The sequence below is a fragment of the Eumetopias jubatus genome, unplaced genomic scaffold (assembly GCF_037043125.1).
Source record: "Eumetopias jubatus isolate StellerSeaLion01/CBP00866 unplaced genomic scaffold, mEumJub1_p1.0 scaffold_12, whole genome shotgun sequence".
Classification (NCBI taxonomy): domain Eukaryota; kingdom Metazoa; phylum Chordata; class Mammalia; order Carnivora; family Otariidae; genus Eumetopias; species Eumetopias jubatus.
The window spans coordinates 58,564,904-58,582,201 of NW_028274818.1; the positions used below are offsets into that span (position 1 = coordinate 58,564,904).

The following is a 17,298-nucleotide window of genomic DNA, read 5'->3' on the forward strand; positions in this document are numbered from 1 at the left end:
GGTGGCAATCCTTATATCAGACAAACTAGATTTTAAAACAAAGACTGTAATAAGAGATGAAGAAGGACACTATATCCTACTTAAAGGGTCTATCCAACAAGAAGATCTAACAATTGTAAATATCTATGCCCCGAACATGGGAGCAGCCAATTATATAAGGCAATTAATAACAAAAGCAAAGAAACACATTGACAACAATACAATAATAGTGGGGGACTTTAACACCCCCCTGACTGAAATGGACAGATCATCTAAGCAAAAGATCAACAAGGAAATAAAGACTTTAAATGACACACTGGACCAAATGGACTTCACAGACATTCAGAACATTCCATCCCAAAGCAACGGAATACACATTCTTCTCTAGTGCCCGTGGAACATTCTCCAGAATTGATCACATCCTAGGTCACAAATCAGGTCTCAACCGGTACCAAAAGATTGGGATCATTCCCTGCATATTTTCAGACCACAATGCTTTGAAACTAGAACTCAATCACAAGAGGAAAGTCGGAAAGAACTCCAATACATGGAGGCTAAAGAGCATCCTACTAAAGAATGAATGGGTCAACCAGGAAATTAAAGAAGAATTAAAAAAATTCATGGAAACCAATGAAAATGAAAACACAACTGTCCAAAATCTTTGGGATACAGCAAAGGCAGTCCTGAGAGGAAAGTATATAGCAATAGAAGCCTTTCTGAAGAAACAAGAAAGGTCTCAAATACACAACCTAACCCTACACCTAAAGGAGCTGGAGAAAGAACAGCAAATAAAGCCTAAACCCAGCAGGAGAAGAGAAATAATAAAGATCAGAGCAGAAATCAATGAAATAGAAACCAAAAGAACAGTAGAACAGATCAACGAAACTAGGAGCTGGTTCTTTGAAAGAATTAACAAGATTGATAAACCCCTGGCCAGACTGATCAAAAAGAAAAGAGAAATGACCCAAATCAACAAAATCATGAATGAAAGAGGAGAGATCACAACCAGCACCAAAGAAATACAAACAATTATAAGAACATATTATGAGCAACTCTATGCCAGCAAATTAGATAACCTGGAAGAAATGGGTGCATTCCTAGAGATGTATCAACTACCAAAACTGAACCAGGAAGAAATAGAAAACCTGAACAGACCTATAACCACTAAGGAAATTGAAGCAGTCATCAAAAATCTCCCAAGAAACAAAAGCCCAGGGCCAGATGGCTTCCCAGGGGAATTCTATCAGACATTTAAAGAAGAATTAATACCTATTCTCCTGAAACTGTTCCAAAAAATAGAAATGGAAGGAAAACTTCCAAATTCATTTTATGAGACCACCATTACCTTGATCCCAAAACCAGACAAAGATCCCATCAAAAAGGAGAATTACAGACCAATATCCTTGATGAACATGGATGCAAAAATTCTCACCAAAATACTAGCCAATAGGATCCAATAGTACATTAAAAGGATTATTCACCACGACCAAGTGGGATTTATCCCTGGGCTGCAAGGCTGGTTCAACATCCGCAAATCAATCAACGTGATACAATACATTAACAAAAGAAAGAACAAGAATCATATGATCCTCTCAATAGATGCAGAAAAAGCATTTGACAAAGTACAGCATCCTTTCTTGATCAAAACTCTTCAGAGTATAGGGATAGCGGGTACATACCTCAATATCATAAAAGCCATCTACGAAAAACCTACAGCGAATATCATTCTCAATGGGGAAAAGCTGAGAGCTTTTCCCCTAAAGTCAGGAACGCGGCAGGGATGTCCACTCTCACCACTGCTATTCAACATAGTATTAGAAGTCCTAGCCACAGCAATCAGACAACAAAAAGAAATCAAAGGCATCCAAATCGGCAAAGAGGAAGTCAAACTCTCACTCTTTGCAGATGATATGATACTTTATGTGGAAAACCCAAAAGACTCCACCCCAAAACTGCTAGAACTCATACAGGAATTCAGTCAAGTAGCAGGCTATAAAATCAATGCACAGAAATCAGTGGCATTCCTATACACCAACAACAAGACGGAAGAGAGAGAAATTAAGGAGTCGATCCCATTTACAATTGCACCCAAAACCATAAGATACCTAGGAATAAATCTAACCAAAGAGGCAAAGGATCTGTACTCAGAAAACTATAAAATACTCATGAAAGAAATTGAAGAAGACACAAAGAAATGGAAAAACATTCCATGCTCATGGATTGGGAGAACCAACATTGTGAAGATGTCAATGCTACCTAGAGCAATCTACACATTCAATGCAATCCCCATCAAAATACCATCCACTTTTTTCAAAGAAATGGAACAAATAATCCTAAAATTTGTATGGAACCAGAAGAGACCCCGAATAGCCAGAGGAATATTGAAAAAGAAAAGCAAAGCTGGCGGCATCACAATTCCGGACTTCCAGCTCTATTACAAAGCTGTCATCATCAAGACAGTATGGTACTGGCACAAAAACAGACACATAGATCAATGGAACAGAATCGAGAGCCCAGAAATGGACCCTCAACTCTATGGTCAACTCACTTTGACAAAGCAGGAAAGAATGTCCAATGGCAAAAAGACAGTCTCTTCAACAAATGGTGTTGGGAAAATTGGACAGCCACATGCAGAAGAATGAAACTGGACCATTTCCTTACACCACACACAAAAATAGACTCCAAATGGTTGAAAGACCTAAACGTGAGACAGGAGTCCATCAAAATCCTAAAGGAGAACACAGGTAGCAACCTCTTCGACCTCAGCCGCAGCAACTTCTTCCTAGAAACATCGCCAAAGGCACGGGAAGCCAGGGCAAAAATGAACTATTGGGATTTCATCAAGATAAAAAGCTTTTGCACAGCAAAAGAAACAGTCCACAAAACCAAAAGACAACCGACAGAATGGGAGAAAATATTTGCAAATGACATATCAGATAAAGGGCTAGTATCCAAAATCTATAAAGAACTTATCAAACTCAACACCCAAAGAACAAATAATCCAATCAAGAAATGGGCAGAAGATATGAACAGACATTTTTCCAAAGAAGACATCCAAATGGCCAACAGGCACATGAAAAAGTGCTCAACATCGCTCAGCATCAGGAAAATCCAAATCAAAACCTCAATGAGATACCACCTCACACCCGTCAGAATGGCTAAAATTAACAAGTCAGGGAACGACAGATGTTGGCGGGGATGTGGAGAAAGGGGAACCCTCCTACACTGTTGGTGGGAATGCAAGCTGGTGCAACCCCTCTGGAAAACAGTATGGAGGTTCCTCAAACAGTTGAAATTAGAGCTACCATTCGATCCAGCAATTGCACTACTGGGTATTTACCCCAAAGATACAAATGTAGGGACCCGAAGGGGTACGTGCACCCCAATGTTTATAGCAGCAATGTCCACAATAGCCAAACTGTGGAAAGAGCCAAGATGTCCATCGACAGATGAATGGATAAAGAAGAAGTGGTATATATACACAATGGAATATTATGCAGCCGTCAAAAGGAATGAGATCTTGCCATTTGCAACGACGTGGATGGAACTGAAGGGTGTTATGCTTAGTGAAATAAGTCAATCAGAGAAAGACATGTATCATATGACCTCACTGATATGAGGAATTCTTAATCTCAGGAACAAACTGAGGGTTGCTGGAGTGGTTGGGGGTGGGAGGGATGGGGTGGCTGGGTGATAGACATTGGGGAGGGTATGTGCTAGGGTGAGTGCTGTGAATTGTGTAAGACTGTTGAATCACAGATCTGTACTTCTGAAACAAATAACGCAACATATTTTAAGAAAAAAGAAAAAGAAGAAGATAGCAGGAGAGGAAGAATGAAGGGGAGTAAGTCAGAGGGGGAGACGAACCAGGAGAGATGATGGACCCTGAAAAACAAACTGAGGGTTCTAGAGGGGAGGAGGGTAGGGGGATGGGTTAGCCTGGTGATGGGTATTAAAGAGGGCACATTCTGCATGGAGCACTGGGTGTTATGAACAAACAATGAATCATGGAACACTACACCAAAACAAATGATGTAATATATGGTGATTAACATAACAATAAAAAATAAAAAATAAATTAAAAAAATAAAAAAAAATTAATGTGCCTAAAAAAAAAAATTAATGTGCCTGCACTTTACCATCTTGTAAAGGACGCAGGACTCAGGCTCACACCTGCTTTGACCTCCCAGCCAGGAGCGAGGATTCTGTACCGGCGTTCCCCGCTAGCATTCTTTCTCCGTCCCATGTGTGTTATTTTCTCTTATAGGAAGAGGAGGCTGGCGCAACTCTACAGGCAAATCACGTGCTTCTCCTTGCTGTGGCAGATCTATAGCTTGAATTATTTTTTCCACTACAAGTATTATGGCCACCTAGCAGCTATGATGCAAGTGAATACGGCCCTGGAAACTCAAGATGATTTTCAGGTAGGCTGTTGTTGTAGATGCTTTTAAATTTCTGCATCTCATTTAAAGGGAAACTCCCACTGGGAGCCAACAGGGATGCAGAATTGGGAGGGTAGAACAAAGCCCTTCCGGGCTGGGTTGTTTTGTCAAGGCCAGCATCTCAAACACTTTGGTCCCAGAATCACTTTAGACTCAGTAATTCCTGAGGACCTCAAAGCTTTTTGTTTCTATGGGTTGAATCTACCGAAATTATAAGAAACAAAAACTGAGGTATTTAAAAGAAAAATAAAACTCTTACATGTTAACGTAATTAACATTTTAATTGGAAAAACAAAAGACCAATTCCCCCAGACAAAAAATTGAGCGAGAAGAGTGGCACATATTAAATTTCTGCAAATATCTTAAGGTCCGACTTCATAGAAGATAGGTGGATTCTCGGTCTGTTTCTCATTTCACTCCGCTGCAACATGGGATGTTGCCCCTGGGAAACTGCCCTATATACCAGTAGAGAATGAGAGTTAAAAAGGAAAATGTTAAAGGATCATTTTTTTAAAAAAAGATAAAATCATGACTCATAGAAATACAAAAAGAACCCATGTCAAGGATCCTATTAAACACATTAATTACTGGGCGCCTGGGTGGCTCAGTTGGTTAAGCGACTGCCTTCGGCTCAGGTCATGATCCTGGAGTCCCTGGATCGAGTCCCTGGATCGAGTCCCTGGATCGAGTCCCGCATCAGGCTCCCTGCTCGGCGGGGAGTCTGCTTCTCCCTCTGACCCTCCCCCCCCATGTGCTTTCTCTCTCTCTCATTCTTTCTCTCTCAAAAATGAAAATAAATAATCTTAAAAAAAACCACATTAAATACTGAGAAATTAGTGAGATGTTACAACTGGTTCCAAGGAGAATTCAATTTATGACTGGACGCAAAACTAGTCTAGTCATGGGGGCAATAATCACATGGATTCCCCTGAACACTTACATTTCTATGCAAGAGGCTAATTTACATTATTATCAGTTTTCTGCCTCATACAGAGCTATAAAATAGCCCAAAGACAATGAAAGGCAGAGATAACCTTAATGAGTGAACTAGACAGGACAATCCACTGAGTTTTTTTGTTTGTTTTGATCTTGCACCATTTTTCCTCACACAAATAATGCCTTGATATCCTGAAAGTAGCTTTGACTTCTTTGTGCACTCCCTGAGATGTCTCAGGACCCACTGGCAGAACTGCGTGTCTAAGTTGCCTTTTAGGGTCCTTCTAACTGGACTAAGAATCAAGTTGACATGAGACAGATTAATAGGAGAAGATCAAATTTAATAGCGTATGTATGGGGAATCCACGGAGACATGAAATTCCAAAGACAATGAGGCTTATGTGAGCTAGGGAGAGGGGTAGGGGCCTGAGGGCACAAAGGGGAAGGAAGACTGTTAGCAGGAAGGTGAGGAGATGTTTGGAAAACAAAGCTGTTGCCCTATTATGCAGAGAAATTCCTTAGGTAAAGAGGAATCTCTGTTAATACCTCTCTTCCTAGTAAAGCAGGCAGTTGAGAGACAAAGAGCTCTTCCTTGAAACTAATATAACATGAATGTTAATTTTATTTCAGCTTAAAAAAATAAAACATAAATTTGTTTAGCCTTAAAAAAAAAAAAGCTTTTCCTGAATCTGCTGGGTTTTGATTGCCTTTAACTCAAAATAATGTTTATGCCAAAGTGGCCCATTTTGGGGCAGGGTGCCCTTCGGCCCCTACAAAGTCATAAACTGGGAAAACTTTGGTTAGATGTGGAAAACTCCAGGAGACAAAATAAGGAATTATTAAGCTAAATCCAATTCATCTAATGAATGATCTGGTCCCTTTATAAAAAAGCACATAAAGTCTAGATTTCTTCTGGGGCAATAGCTTCCTCTTGGAGTGATTAATTATCAGGAATTAAGGGAAATGGTGAAGTAGCACTGTAAATGCTGGAGGGGCTTAAATTCCTAGCCAGGAGTCTGTCCCCAGCATTAGTGCCTTCCAATAGCCCAGGATACAGAAATATTTACAAAGCCCATCAAATATAGCCCTCTGCCCATCTTCCTCCTGTAGCTCCCTGGGCCACTAAACCCAGCCCTATTAGACCTCTTTCGGTTCCTCAAACATTAAGTTCAATCCCCTTGTAGGGTCTTTGCAGTGGACATTTCCTCTGCCTGGAGAGCTCATCCCCTGACCTTTACTGGGCTCTGTGCTTATTAGCTTGAAGGTCACCTCCTTCATAGGCCTTTCTGGACCACCTCACCCACGGACTCTTTAACATGTCACTCTGTTATAGTAGCTCTTATTACCATCTGACATTTTCTTGTTTGCTCCTTTGTTAGTGTATAACCTGCGTCTGCTACTGACCTGTAAAGTCCATAAGAGCAGGGATCTCGTCTGTTACCGTTTTCACATCCTGAGCTTCAGTAACGTGTCTGGCACATAGTGGGCACTCAACAAATATTTAGTGAATGAAATCCTTTAATTCCCCTCCCTATTTGGGGTCTATCTCTTAAAAACATGGTGGCGTTGGGGGACAGGAGACTATAATAGAAAAGCCAAAATTGGAAAGTGAATCAAAAGAGGCTGGTTAACAATATGGCCATGACCAAAGGCAGAGCAGCCTGGCAGGTGCTCCCCTGGGTGCTCAACAGCAGATGACACACTCATTGTTGGATAACAGAAAGAAGCGGAATGAGCCCCGAGAGAGTAGTTTCCGGAACTTCACCTATCCGTGGCGTGACCACTGGCAAGCCACATAACCTCCGAGCTTCATATTTTCTGCAGAAAGTAAAGCAGTTGGACTCTGTGCTCTTGATCCAAATCCAAGAAGTCCTGGGCTCTGTTACAGCGTTGGACATTTCATTCGCCCGGCAGCCCTCTCCTGGTCCACAATTTCCGGCTGCCCTTCCCTTCTGGTAGCACCATCTGAAAGACAACTCAGATCAGGAATACAGGAACCCCCTCAGATTGACTCTGTGGCCTAACAAGTGCCCACAGAACTGTCTGTAACACAGAATTTGTAGCCTGCTTATTTTGTGTGAGTTGAACAATTCTAGGAGAAAAGTCCCCTTCTCCTAAATGCCTCCCCACTGACTGCCCTCAGTGTGAGACACTTGTATCATTAGGAACCTTCTTTAGCGGGAACTGCTTTCTCTTTACCTGTCCCTAAGCATTTATATTCTGGAGCAACTTGACCATTTGAAAGAGTTGTTTATGGAGTAACCAACTTCTCAGAGGTCTCTCAATTCATGAGGAAACCACGCTTTCCTCTTTTTAAGAGCAAACAAACCAAACCCACCTTTCTTTTTCGTTAAACAACAGAATAGACATACTTGTTATAAAAATTAAACATCACAGATATGTATAAAGTAAAAAGTAAAGTCCCTCTTGTCCCTCAGCTTCCTCCCCAAGTACGCACCATGGGCTGAATCCTTCCCGGCTTTTTGCTCTGCAATCATATATTCACATAGATACAAGCCACCGCTTTTATTTTTCACAAAAATTAAAATTCTTATATTTTGCTTAAGGACTCTGTGGGCAAGAGGAACCATCGAGTGTGTCCGGGACGATCCAGTAAACAGGTGGCAGAGACCCAGTTTAATATCTGCACCTAAGCCCGTGCCTTGGCCAAAGGACCAGCTCCGTTCTCAAGCTTAATAAACCCATGTTCACTGGCCAACACTGGGCGATGTCCCCGGGCTTCCTGCCTTGGTTCCACCTCAGTTTTGCCACTGTCCCTGGGCTTCCTGCCTTGGTTCCACCTCAGTTTTGCCACTTCTCTTCTCCACTGCTGCCATTTCAGATCATTAAGGCCTACCTGGACTATTCACTGCACCACCAGCTGGCCGGCTACCAGGGTGTGTGGTTCAAATATGAAATCATGGCCATGGAACAGATCTTCAACCTCCCCCTGAAAGGCGCGGGCATTGAAATCGTGTCATATGTGGCTGATACACTGGGCTATACCAAGCTTTTAATGGGTCACTTGGACTTGGCCATTGACTTAGGTAAGGTTTGTCTGAGCAAGAAGGGGCATGCAGAATACAAGTAACACCCTGAAATATACTGGAATTGTTTTCTTCCCAGGCTCTCGAGCCCGCAAGATGTGGACTCTGCTCCGGAATCCCAACAGACACTACATGGTCCTCTGCTGGCTTAGTAAATCTCTCTTCTTGAAAAACAGGTATTGGGCACCTGGGTGGCTCAGTTGGTTAAGCGACTGCCTTCGGCTCAGGTCATGATCCCGGAGTCCCGGGATCGAGTCCCACATCGGGCTCCCAGCTCAGTGGGTAGCCTGCTTCTCCCTCTGACTCTCTCCCCTCTCATGCTGTTTCTCGCTCGCTCGCTCTCTAATAAAAAAAAAAAGAAAAAAATCTTTAAATAAAAAAAAAGAAAAACAGGTATTTAGCTGAAAGCATTTTCCAAAATTAGAGGGAGGAAGACAGAGTAATTGAGCGTTCTGGGCTCACTTTACTCTGGCCATTGGGTGACAAAGGAGCAGGATTTACAGTAAGATGTGACTGATGATCATAGTCTTTGGGATACCACTGTTCTTTGCACAGCATTCTTTTTTTTTTTTTAAGATTTTATCATTTTTTAAAGTAATCTTCACATCCAACGTGGGGCTTGAACTTACAACCCTGAGGTCAAGAGTCGCACACCCCACTGACTGAGCCAGCCAGGCGCCCCTGCACAGCATTCTTTCACATACATCATCCCTAGTCTGTTTACTCTGGCCAGGGACCGGAGGAGAGTCAGTCAATCATCCTGCTGTGGGCATCAGGCTTTCCCTAGAGGGAAAGGGAAGAGTTTCACAGGAGAGGCAAATGCCCAGAGAAGAGCACCCAGGACCAGAAGCTCCAGCCTCTGGTCGCCGTGATACAGAGGTCTGTGACAACAGTTTGAGCGAAGAGCCAATTTGAGATTTGGGAGTGGGTTTGAAATCTGCGTAAGGGCCATATTTGGTCTGGAATTGTGGGTACCATGGAAACAAGAACAGCACTCAGCTCCATCCTCTCCTCCCCAGCACTTCCTAATCTTACTACCTTCCTTTGCCGCAGAAACAAGCAATTGATCCAGGTGTTGGGGTGGCTGTGGGACCTTTCTATAAGAGAAGAGCACATCTTCAGCAAGGCATTCTTCTATTTTGTCTGCCTGGACATCATGCTTTATTCTGGTAAATGTGGCTTGGGGATTTACAAGGAATTGGGGGTACGGTATGTGTGTTGGTGTGGTGCGGCAGCTGGTGGGGCTGAGGTCTTGAGACCACTAGGATTCTGGCTGGAAAGACCTCTAGGACCGGGAAGGGGAGAGCGTGGTCAAAGAGCTGAGGAGCCGTCTGGAAGGTGCAAGGATTGTTCACAAGGACCAGCAAGGAGGAGAGTTTAGTCCAGAGGAACCTGTTGGGTGTAAGCTGCCAGTTTAAGGGTGAGATCAACTTACACACCGGGGTAGGGACTGAAGTGTCTTATATGTGCCTTTTACTAGAGGACTTGTTAGCAGAATAGACTTAGAGACCTCATGCTTTAGGACAAAGGGTGGAATTGCTAATGGGTCCAGGCATTGGTTGCTGTTGGAGATTTGGAAAACAAGTTCTGTCCAGATAGTCCTGGTTACACCAAGGAGGCAGACCTCAGTGTCCATAGTAACCAAAAGGGCCAAGCTGGGCATTCATTCCTCACCATGTGATTTTGGAAAGGGATACAGAGACTGCCGCCAACGAAGGAAGCATGGGTGGGGAGATGGGGAGGTCCCAGGCCGCACTAAGGCCAACTCCAGCAGGGCTCCCAGGGCAGGGTTGGTTTAAACTCCAACCCTGGAGTTTGTACCCTGTGTGCATATACTTGCACAGAAGCTGGGGCTGTGCAGACACAGGGCAGCATGGTCACGAGGCTGTTGCCCTCCACAGGACCCTCTGGCTTCATAAAGTAAACAGAGATTATGGCCTCTCCCCACAGGAGGAAATTCTCCCCAGGAGCTACTAGGCTAGAACAGGACCACCCGGACCCACCACCAAAGCCCTCCTGCTTCTCTCTATTTTAGGCTTTGTTTATAAGACATTTGAAGAATGTTTGGAATTCATATACCAAAATGAAGACAACAGAATCCTCAAATTCCAAAGCGGAATCCTCCTGGGACTCTATTCCTGTGTGGCTATCTGGTAACAATGTGTTGCATATCACTAAACTCCCAAATTTGAAAAGGTTGACTCCTGAAGAAGAGTCCTAGGAGATTAAGAAAAGAAAAGAAAAAGAATTTATAATTTATATGTGAGACAGATTGAAGGCGTCAGAGTGGATTTACATTGAAAGGCGCCTTGGGGGTCACCTAGTTCATCCCCCTTAGGCAAGACCACCTCAGCTGTATTCAGTGCGACAAGCATTCATTACAGACACACCACTGGTGTGCTAATACAGAGAGGGACAAGAGTACTTGCTTCTGAGAAGTGTTTGGGGTTTGAGGGAGACACATAAATAGTACCACTTGCCCACCCACCCCCACCAAAATGGAATTCTATTGAAAAACATTGTTGACAGAACTGATGTTGGCGGATGTGGCTTGTATCTGCAGGTGGGTGGGCTTCCTAATTTTGAACCCCAGTATTAGGCTTGCCCCCTCAAGCAGCAGGCAGTGCTGGAAAACTGCTGTTCTCCTCCATCGAGACAGGCCTCTTTCCACTGCGTGGCAGAGAGAAGAGCCGTACGAAGCTCCCTGTGGGCCTCACCCCTCTCAGGATGGAGAGGGCCAGGTCCTGGGCTACACCTGCCTACCTCCTTTCCCACAGTCACCAACAACCTGTCCTTCCGGACCACTGGAGCAGGGAGGGAAGCAGGGGAAGAGAGGCCGTGCTTGGCACCCGCGGAGCTCCCTCACACGAAAGTAAACCGTGGGAGGGGAAGCAGCACCCTTCTGTACCCCATTAACCCATCAAGCCTGGGGCTTAATGCCTTGAACTCATCAAGTAGTAGATCAACAGCAAGGTTCCAGAACATTCGTTAAATTACTTCCACAGCATCATTCCCTAGTCTACTTCCCATCTCGTATATGCAGCCATGTTGTCCAATATTTCAATTTTGTGACGAGATTAAATGACACTATGAAGACATTCCTATACAAAGGGCCACAAACTAGAGCAGTTCCAAAATTGAATAGAAACCTACTATAAAATTCCTTGGGAGAAATTAAACTCTAAAAATGAATTACGCTTACCGATAAAAGTCCAAAGAAAGTAAAGTCCAAAGTTAAATTAACTTGTCCATGTGAATTAAAATTCAAGGAACCTAAAGTCCAAAAGTCATCCTAATTTTTTATTCTACTCTTGTTTCCTTTCAACAGCTGTGGCCCAGGCCAGTGCTTGTCACACTTTAATGGGCACAGGAATCACCTGGAGAGCCTGTTAACACTTGTTAACGCGGATTCCTGGCCCCATTCCCCAGAGGGTCTGATTCAACAGATGTGGGTTGGACCAGCGAGCCTGCCTTTCTAAGGAGCATCCAGGTGACACTGGTGATCCCAGTCTGTGGCCCACACTTTGAGTAGCAGCACTGGCCGAAGCCATCTCTCTCTGGAATTGGAGCAATGTCTTCAAGCCCTAGAATTTATAGCTCCAAGTGTCCGACAGCCTTCACTTTTTTAGGGTTCAAAGAGTTAAATAACTGGTTGCTAATATTACCTGAGCGTTCCCGAGGATTCTGTTTGCCTCAAACCAACCAAAAAATTCTATTCTTGCCCGGCTCCCCATCCCATCATTCCCACTGGGGAGCCGACGGCAGGCTCCCAGGCCCAGGTCCTGGGAGCTGTTACTTGCAGACCCACTTCAGAGCCTCGGCCCATTCCAAGGGCAACCCTGATTCGTGTTGTTCTTCTGTGGTGACGCAGGTATGCCAGGCTTCAGGAATGGGACAACTTCCACATATTTTCCAGTAGAGCTAAAAACCTAGTGCCCAGAAGAACGCCGACAGCTCTCTACTATGAAGGAATCTGTAGGTACATGGAGGGAGAAGTTCTCTACCTTCAGAAGCAGATCGAGGGTCAATCTGAGAATGCTCAAGACAGTGGAGTCGAGCTACTCAAGGTGAGCCCAGGCTAACCCACCCCTTAAGTGGATTTCTGTCTTCTACCTCCTCATGATAATAATTTCCTCGGACTCCAGAAGTTACATGTTTATAGTACAAATTTTTAAGGTAACGCCTTCCCCCCAAATTAGAAGAGAATACAAATTGCCCACAACCTTACTGCTCAGGGAGAACCGCTTTTTACGAGACACCACCGTTCAGGTTTTTTTCTTCTGTGCACATGTGCACGTTTCCATTTTTTAAAACGTGCTCTCAAATAAAATATATTGTGAATGATTTCCTCTCAATACATTGTTTTCTCCACCACGAGTTAAAAGGAAGCATAGTATTTTCTCTTGCAGATAAAATCTCAAAGATCTTGTGAGACAATAGGCCAAACTGTTCTGGGACAGGAATTTTTCTGTAGCATTTTACTGCTGTTCATGTGATAAACATCTCGGTGGGTAAGTCTTCGCACGTGGAAGTTTAAAATATTCAGCTGATCCTGAATGTGTCTTTTAAGTTACCTTCTTTAAAAAAAACTTAGAAAATGAGTTTTCAAGCACTTCAGTGAAAGCCACACAGAATGTGCATATCTTCCACTCATGGAACAAAATTGTACTGAGTGCCAAAATACACACATAAGTAAAATATTCAGCTGATATGTAGTAACCACCGGGTACAGCTGTGGGGGTACAAAGGGGACCAAATTACACGTGGTACCCACCTCTAGGTTTACAGCCTAGACTGGGCAAGCCCTCCAAGGGACGGTAGGGTTGAATCTCTGGTGTCAGCTTGACACTGGTTTGCCTTGTTCTTTTGAAAACTGAGCACAGGTGTATTCGTTTTCTATTGCTGGGTCCCCAGTTACCACAAACCTAACCGCTTAAATAACACAAAATTCTTTTTTAAAAAACATTTTTATTTATTTGACGGAGAGAGAGAAAGAGACGGTGAGAGAGCACAAGCAGGGGGAGTGGGAGAGGGAGAAGCAGGCTCCCCACTGAGCAGGGAGCCTGATGTGGCGCTTGATGTGGGGCTTGATGTGGGGCTCGATCCCAGCGCCCTGGAATCATGACCTGAGCGAAAGGCAGACACTTAACAACTGAGACACCCAGGCACTGCCCCAATAACACAAACTTGTAATCTCACAGTTTGGCAGGTTAGAAGTCTGGACAGGCTTGTCTGGGTTCTCTGCTTAGGGTCTTAGAAGGCTTTAAAATCAAGATGTTGACCAAACTACCTTCTCATGATCTACGGAAGAATCTGCTGGAAGGGTCCTTAAGGATGTAAGCAGAACCCAGGTGCTGAAACTTTAGGAATGTCCCTGTTTCAGAGAGGTCAAAATGTTCCAAAACAAGGCATCCTGGGACTTCAAGGCATCTCAAAGTCGAGTGCTCCTTTCATCCTTGGAACGTTGTTAGGAGGCAGGTGCTTTCACTCCTGCTGTGGGGAGGAGAGTCTTCAGTTTGCCCCGGTGGGAGCCGTGCACCAACTCTCACAGGACACCCAGGCCCAGCGTCTCTTCCTGCACTTTGTTCACATTGCTTACTAATCACTGCCTGAAACACAGAAAAGGTCATTGTCATCACTGCTTAGAGGTACATGCTCTTTGACATAGAGCATGTATTTATTTTTTCTGATAATAAAGCATTCTACTGGCTCTCACTCAGGATATGGACTTGCTTGGTTATAGAAAGTGTTGTTTTACGTAATTATTATGTATTGGGTAATTTCATGTAATAGAGTAATTAAATGTCTTTCCTTAAGTTGAAAGAATGACTTATGAGGGATTTGAGACATGCTTAACTCCATGTTGGTCAGAAAAAATAGGTTTTTGTTTTTTTAACCGTCTCACACGTGATCTATTCCAACTTTCTCTTTTTTTTTCAAGTACCAGGCACATTACATATGACAAGTGAATTGGCTGTCATTATCACTTCTATTGATTAATAACAAAGGTGTACCATACTTTCAGCCAAACTGATATATGAAAATCCAGATAGACAAACTAGCAGATGCCGAAAAGAAAGCACATCTTTATTTAGTGAGTAGTAAAGTGATAAAAACTCACGTATCCCAAAGCCAGGACAGGTTAAAAATATAGTGGGTGCTACCAGGGTTACAATAAAGATGAGAGAAATACTGTCTCTCTACTCGAGGAGTTTGTGATTTTTCTGATTTGGAGAAGCAGGTAGGGGAGGAGGCCTGGGGCTGGGAAGGCGTGACGGAGGAAGCAGAGAGAACACGGGACCACGAAAGAGGGGCAAAGTGTGTTATCTCCCACGGTACACAGAACAATGTTCAGAGTAGATGTTTCAGTTCTTAAATAATCAATGGGCTAAATAGACATGGAATAGATCAGTCTGGAAAACTCAAAGGTTTGATTCCATTTCTATAACATTGAAGTAAATGCAACAAAACAAAAAGACATTATTTCATTGACCATCAAATTAGCAAAAACATGAAAGAAGACACATTTATACTCTGAAAGACTCCCATAAACTTTCCAGAGAGCATTCTGGCAAAATATCTTTAAAATACACACATCGGTTAATTCTCTCCCTGGGAATTTTTTTAAGGAAATAATCAGATGGCAAACAAAAATTTATCTATAAAGATATTGATCTCAGGTTGATAGCATTAAAAAACTAGGAGAAAATAAAAACTATACGTATTTCATAAAGGAGATTTGGTTAAGTCAGACACAGTGCATTTAAACATTGGGATATTTGACATAAAATTCTGAATTTCTGACTCTTCTTTTAAAAACTGGAGGATCTGGTGACTCGAGGCCCACGTTCCTAAAGGGGAGCCATTGGTTGGAATTGAAAGGTGACACTTCTATAGGGCACATCTTCCATCTTCTCTAGCATGACATAAAAAGCATAGCTCTGCTTTTTATCATGCTACATCCAGCCTGCTTATTTTTTTGCTTGGTTTTTTAGAGAAGGGGGAGGGCAGAGAAATAAGTGGGAAAGCATATACCCAAATGTCAAAAATATTTCTTTCTGGGTGCTGGGCTTATGGGTAATTCTTATTCTATACTTTTCCCCCTAAATTTTGAACAATAACTTAGATGCCTTAGTAATCAAAAGAAAAGGTATTTTTTAAAAAAAAGTGGTTGCAGAGAAGGGTTAGTGAGCACCCCCCCGACACTGCATTCCTGGTCCGGGTGGACTGCCGAGGCTACGCCACTTGGCGAGTGTCACCTTATGTCTGCTGCTTCCTATATATGTCTCTGTAACGCGCTTTTTTTTTTTAAAGATTTTATTTATTTATTTGAGAGAGAGAATGAGAGAGAGAGAGAGAGCACATGAGAGGGGTTAGGGTCAGAAGGAGAAGTAGACTCCCCGCCGAGCAGGGAGCCCGATGTGGGACTCGATCCTGGGACTCCAGGATCATGACCTGAGCTGAAGGCAGTCGCCCAACCAACTGAGCCACCCAGGTGCCCTGTAATGTGCTTTTTCATTTGATTGCTTGAAGCTTTGAAATGTTCCCAAATCATCTGTGGAGGAACAATCTTTGCAGCCAAGGACCCCTTTCTGATTCGAATATGCTGTTTTTCCTTCAGAACTTGGAGAGCCTCGTGGCTCAGAATACCACCGGCCCTGTCTTCTACCCGAGGCTCTACCACCTGATGGCCTATGTCTGCATACTAATGGGAGACGGGCAGAACTGTGACCTCTTCCTGAACACAGCCTTACAGTTCTCTGAAACACAGGGGAATGTGCTGGAGAAATGCTGGCTGAACATGAGCAAAGTATGTACCATCAGCCAGCAAGCTGGGATGGGGAAGCCCACCTTTCTAAGGAAGCCCCAGAAGCTTACTGCCTGGTTAGGATTCCCCAAGCATGGAAGGCCTTTCTGGACTCTTCCTGAAAGGGGTGATGGATCTGTAGCTCAGATGTGTGTGCCTCTTCCCCTTTGAGTTCCCACAGAATCTCGCTCACATTCACATCTGCTTCAGCAAGATCTCTGCCCCTTCGTTGTAGCCCTCACGACTTTCCAGTCTGTGTTAGGTTGCTAGGCATGTCCTTCCTCCCCATGAGAATGTGAACTCTTGGAAGGCAAAACCACACGTAGCATCCAGCATGGCACCTTGTACCCAGTATTTGTTGAATATGTGAATGGATGTATACTTCTATGGGTTTATTTAAAATCATGTGTCAGTGTCTGAGTTTGGGCAGCAAAATTCATCATTTGTCTGTGGGTTCACATGGTTTTGAAAGCTCAAGGACACTGGACCATTTCTGTACGAGCCCAGCCTTAGTCACACAAGTGGAGGAGCACTGGTTAATTCTTGGCCCTCTCCCTCTTCTCAGGAACGGTGGTACTCAAGCTCGGAGTTAATAGAAGACCAATGGCTTCAAACAATCTCGAGTCTCCCATCATGGGAAAAAATTGTATCCGGCAAGGTAAACATGCAGGATATTCAAAAAAACAAATTCCTGATGAGAGTTAATATCCTGGACAATCCTTTCTAACATTTCATGAAAGAGAACAAAGATTTCAGGCAGACTCCTCCTCTTGCAGTTACCCATTATTACCCTTTCTCTGTAGCCGGCACCCTCCAGGTTCCCGCATATTCTCTTCCGTTCCAGACACAGAACCAGCCACGCTGGTTTCAACCCTCCCTTTCTGGAGGGTCAGAAAGGGTCAGCAGGGTCATGCTTACTCTCTCTTCACTTCACACAAACTCCCTTACCTCTCATTTTCAGCTTGACCTGTTCATTTCAGCCCATTCAAAATGTGTGTCCTGGGGAAAAATATCAATATCAAAATGGTACACTTTGTGACAGATACAATTTCTAGTGAATCTATTAAACTTAAAATGTTTATTTTTA

At 43.5% G+C, this 17,298-nt stretch overlaps 1 protein-coding gene across 2 annotated transcripts in view; it reads left to right on the plus strand.

Annotated features, from left to right (window-relative positions):
* The window catches only part of ADCY10 (adenylate cyclase 10), an 82,274-nt gene extending 64,976 nt beyond the window's left edge, over positions 1 to 17,298 (plus strand). Inside the window, exons 25-32 of one of the 2 annotated variants that reach the window (XM_028111677.2) lie at positions 4,247 to 4,403; positions 8,200 to 8,404; positions 8,484 to 8,587; positions 9,465 to 9,573; positions 10,440 to 10,557; positions 12,276 to 12,471; positions 16,026 to 16,214; positions 16,777 to 17,298. In XM_028111677.2, the coding sequence (XP_027967478.1) occupies positions 4,247 to 4,403; positions 8,200 to 8,404; positions 8,484 to 8,587; positions 9,465 to 9,573; positions 10,440 to 10,557; positions 12,276 to 12,471; positions 16,026 to 16,214; positions 16,777 to 16,938 (1,240 nt within the window). In that variant the 3' untranslated portion in view covers positions 16,939 to 17,298. Of the gene's footprint in view, positions 1 to 4,246; positions 4,404 to 8,199; positions 8,405 to 8,483; positions 8,588 to 9,457; positions 9,574 to 10,439; positions 10,558 to 12,275; positions 12,472 to 16,025; positions 16,215 to 16,776 lie in introns of both variants that reach the window. The other variant, XM_028111678.2, reaches the window with a different exon arrangement.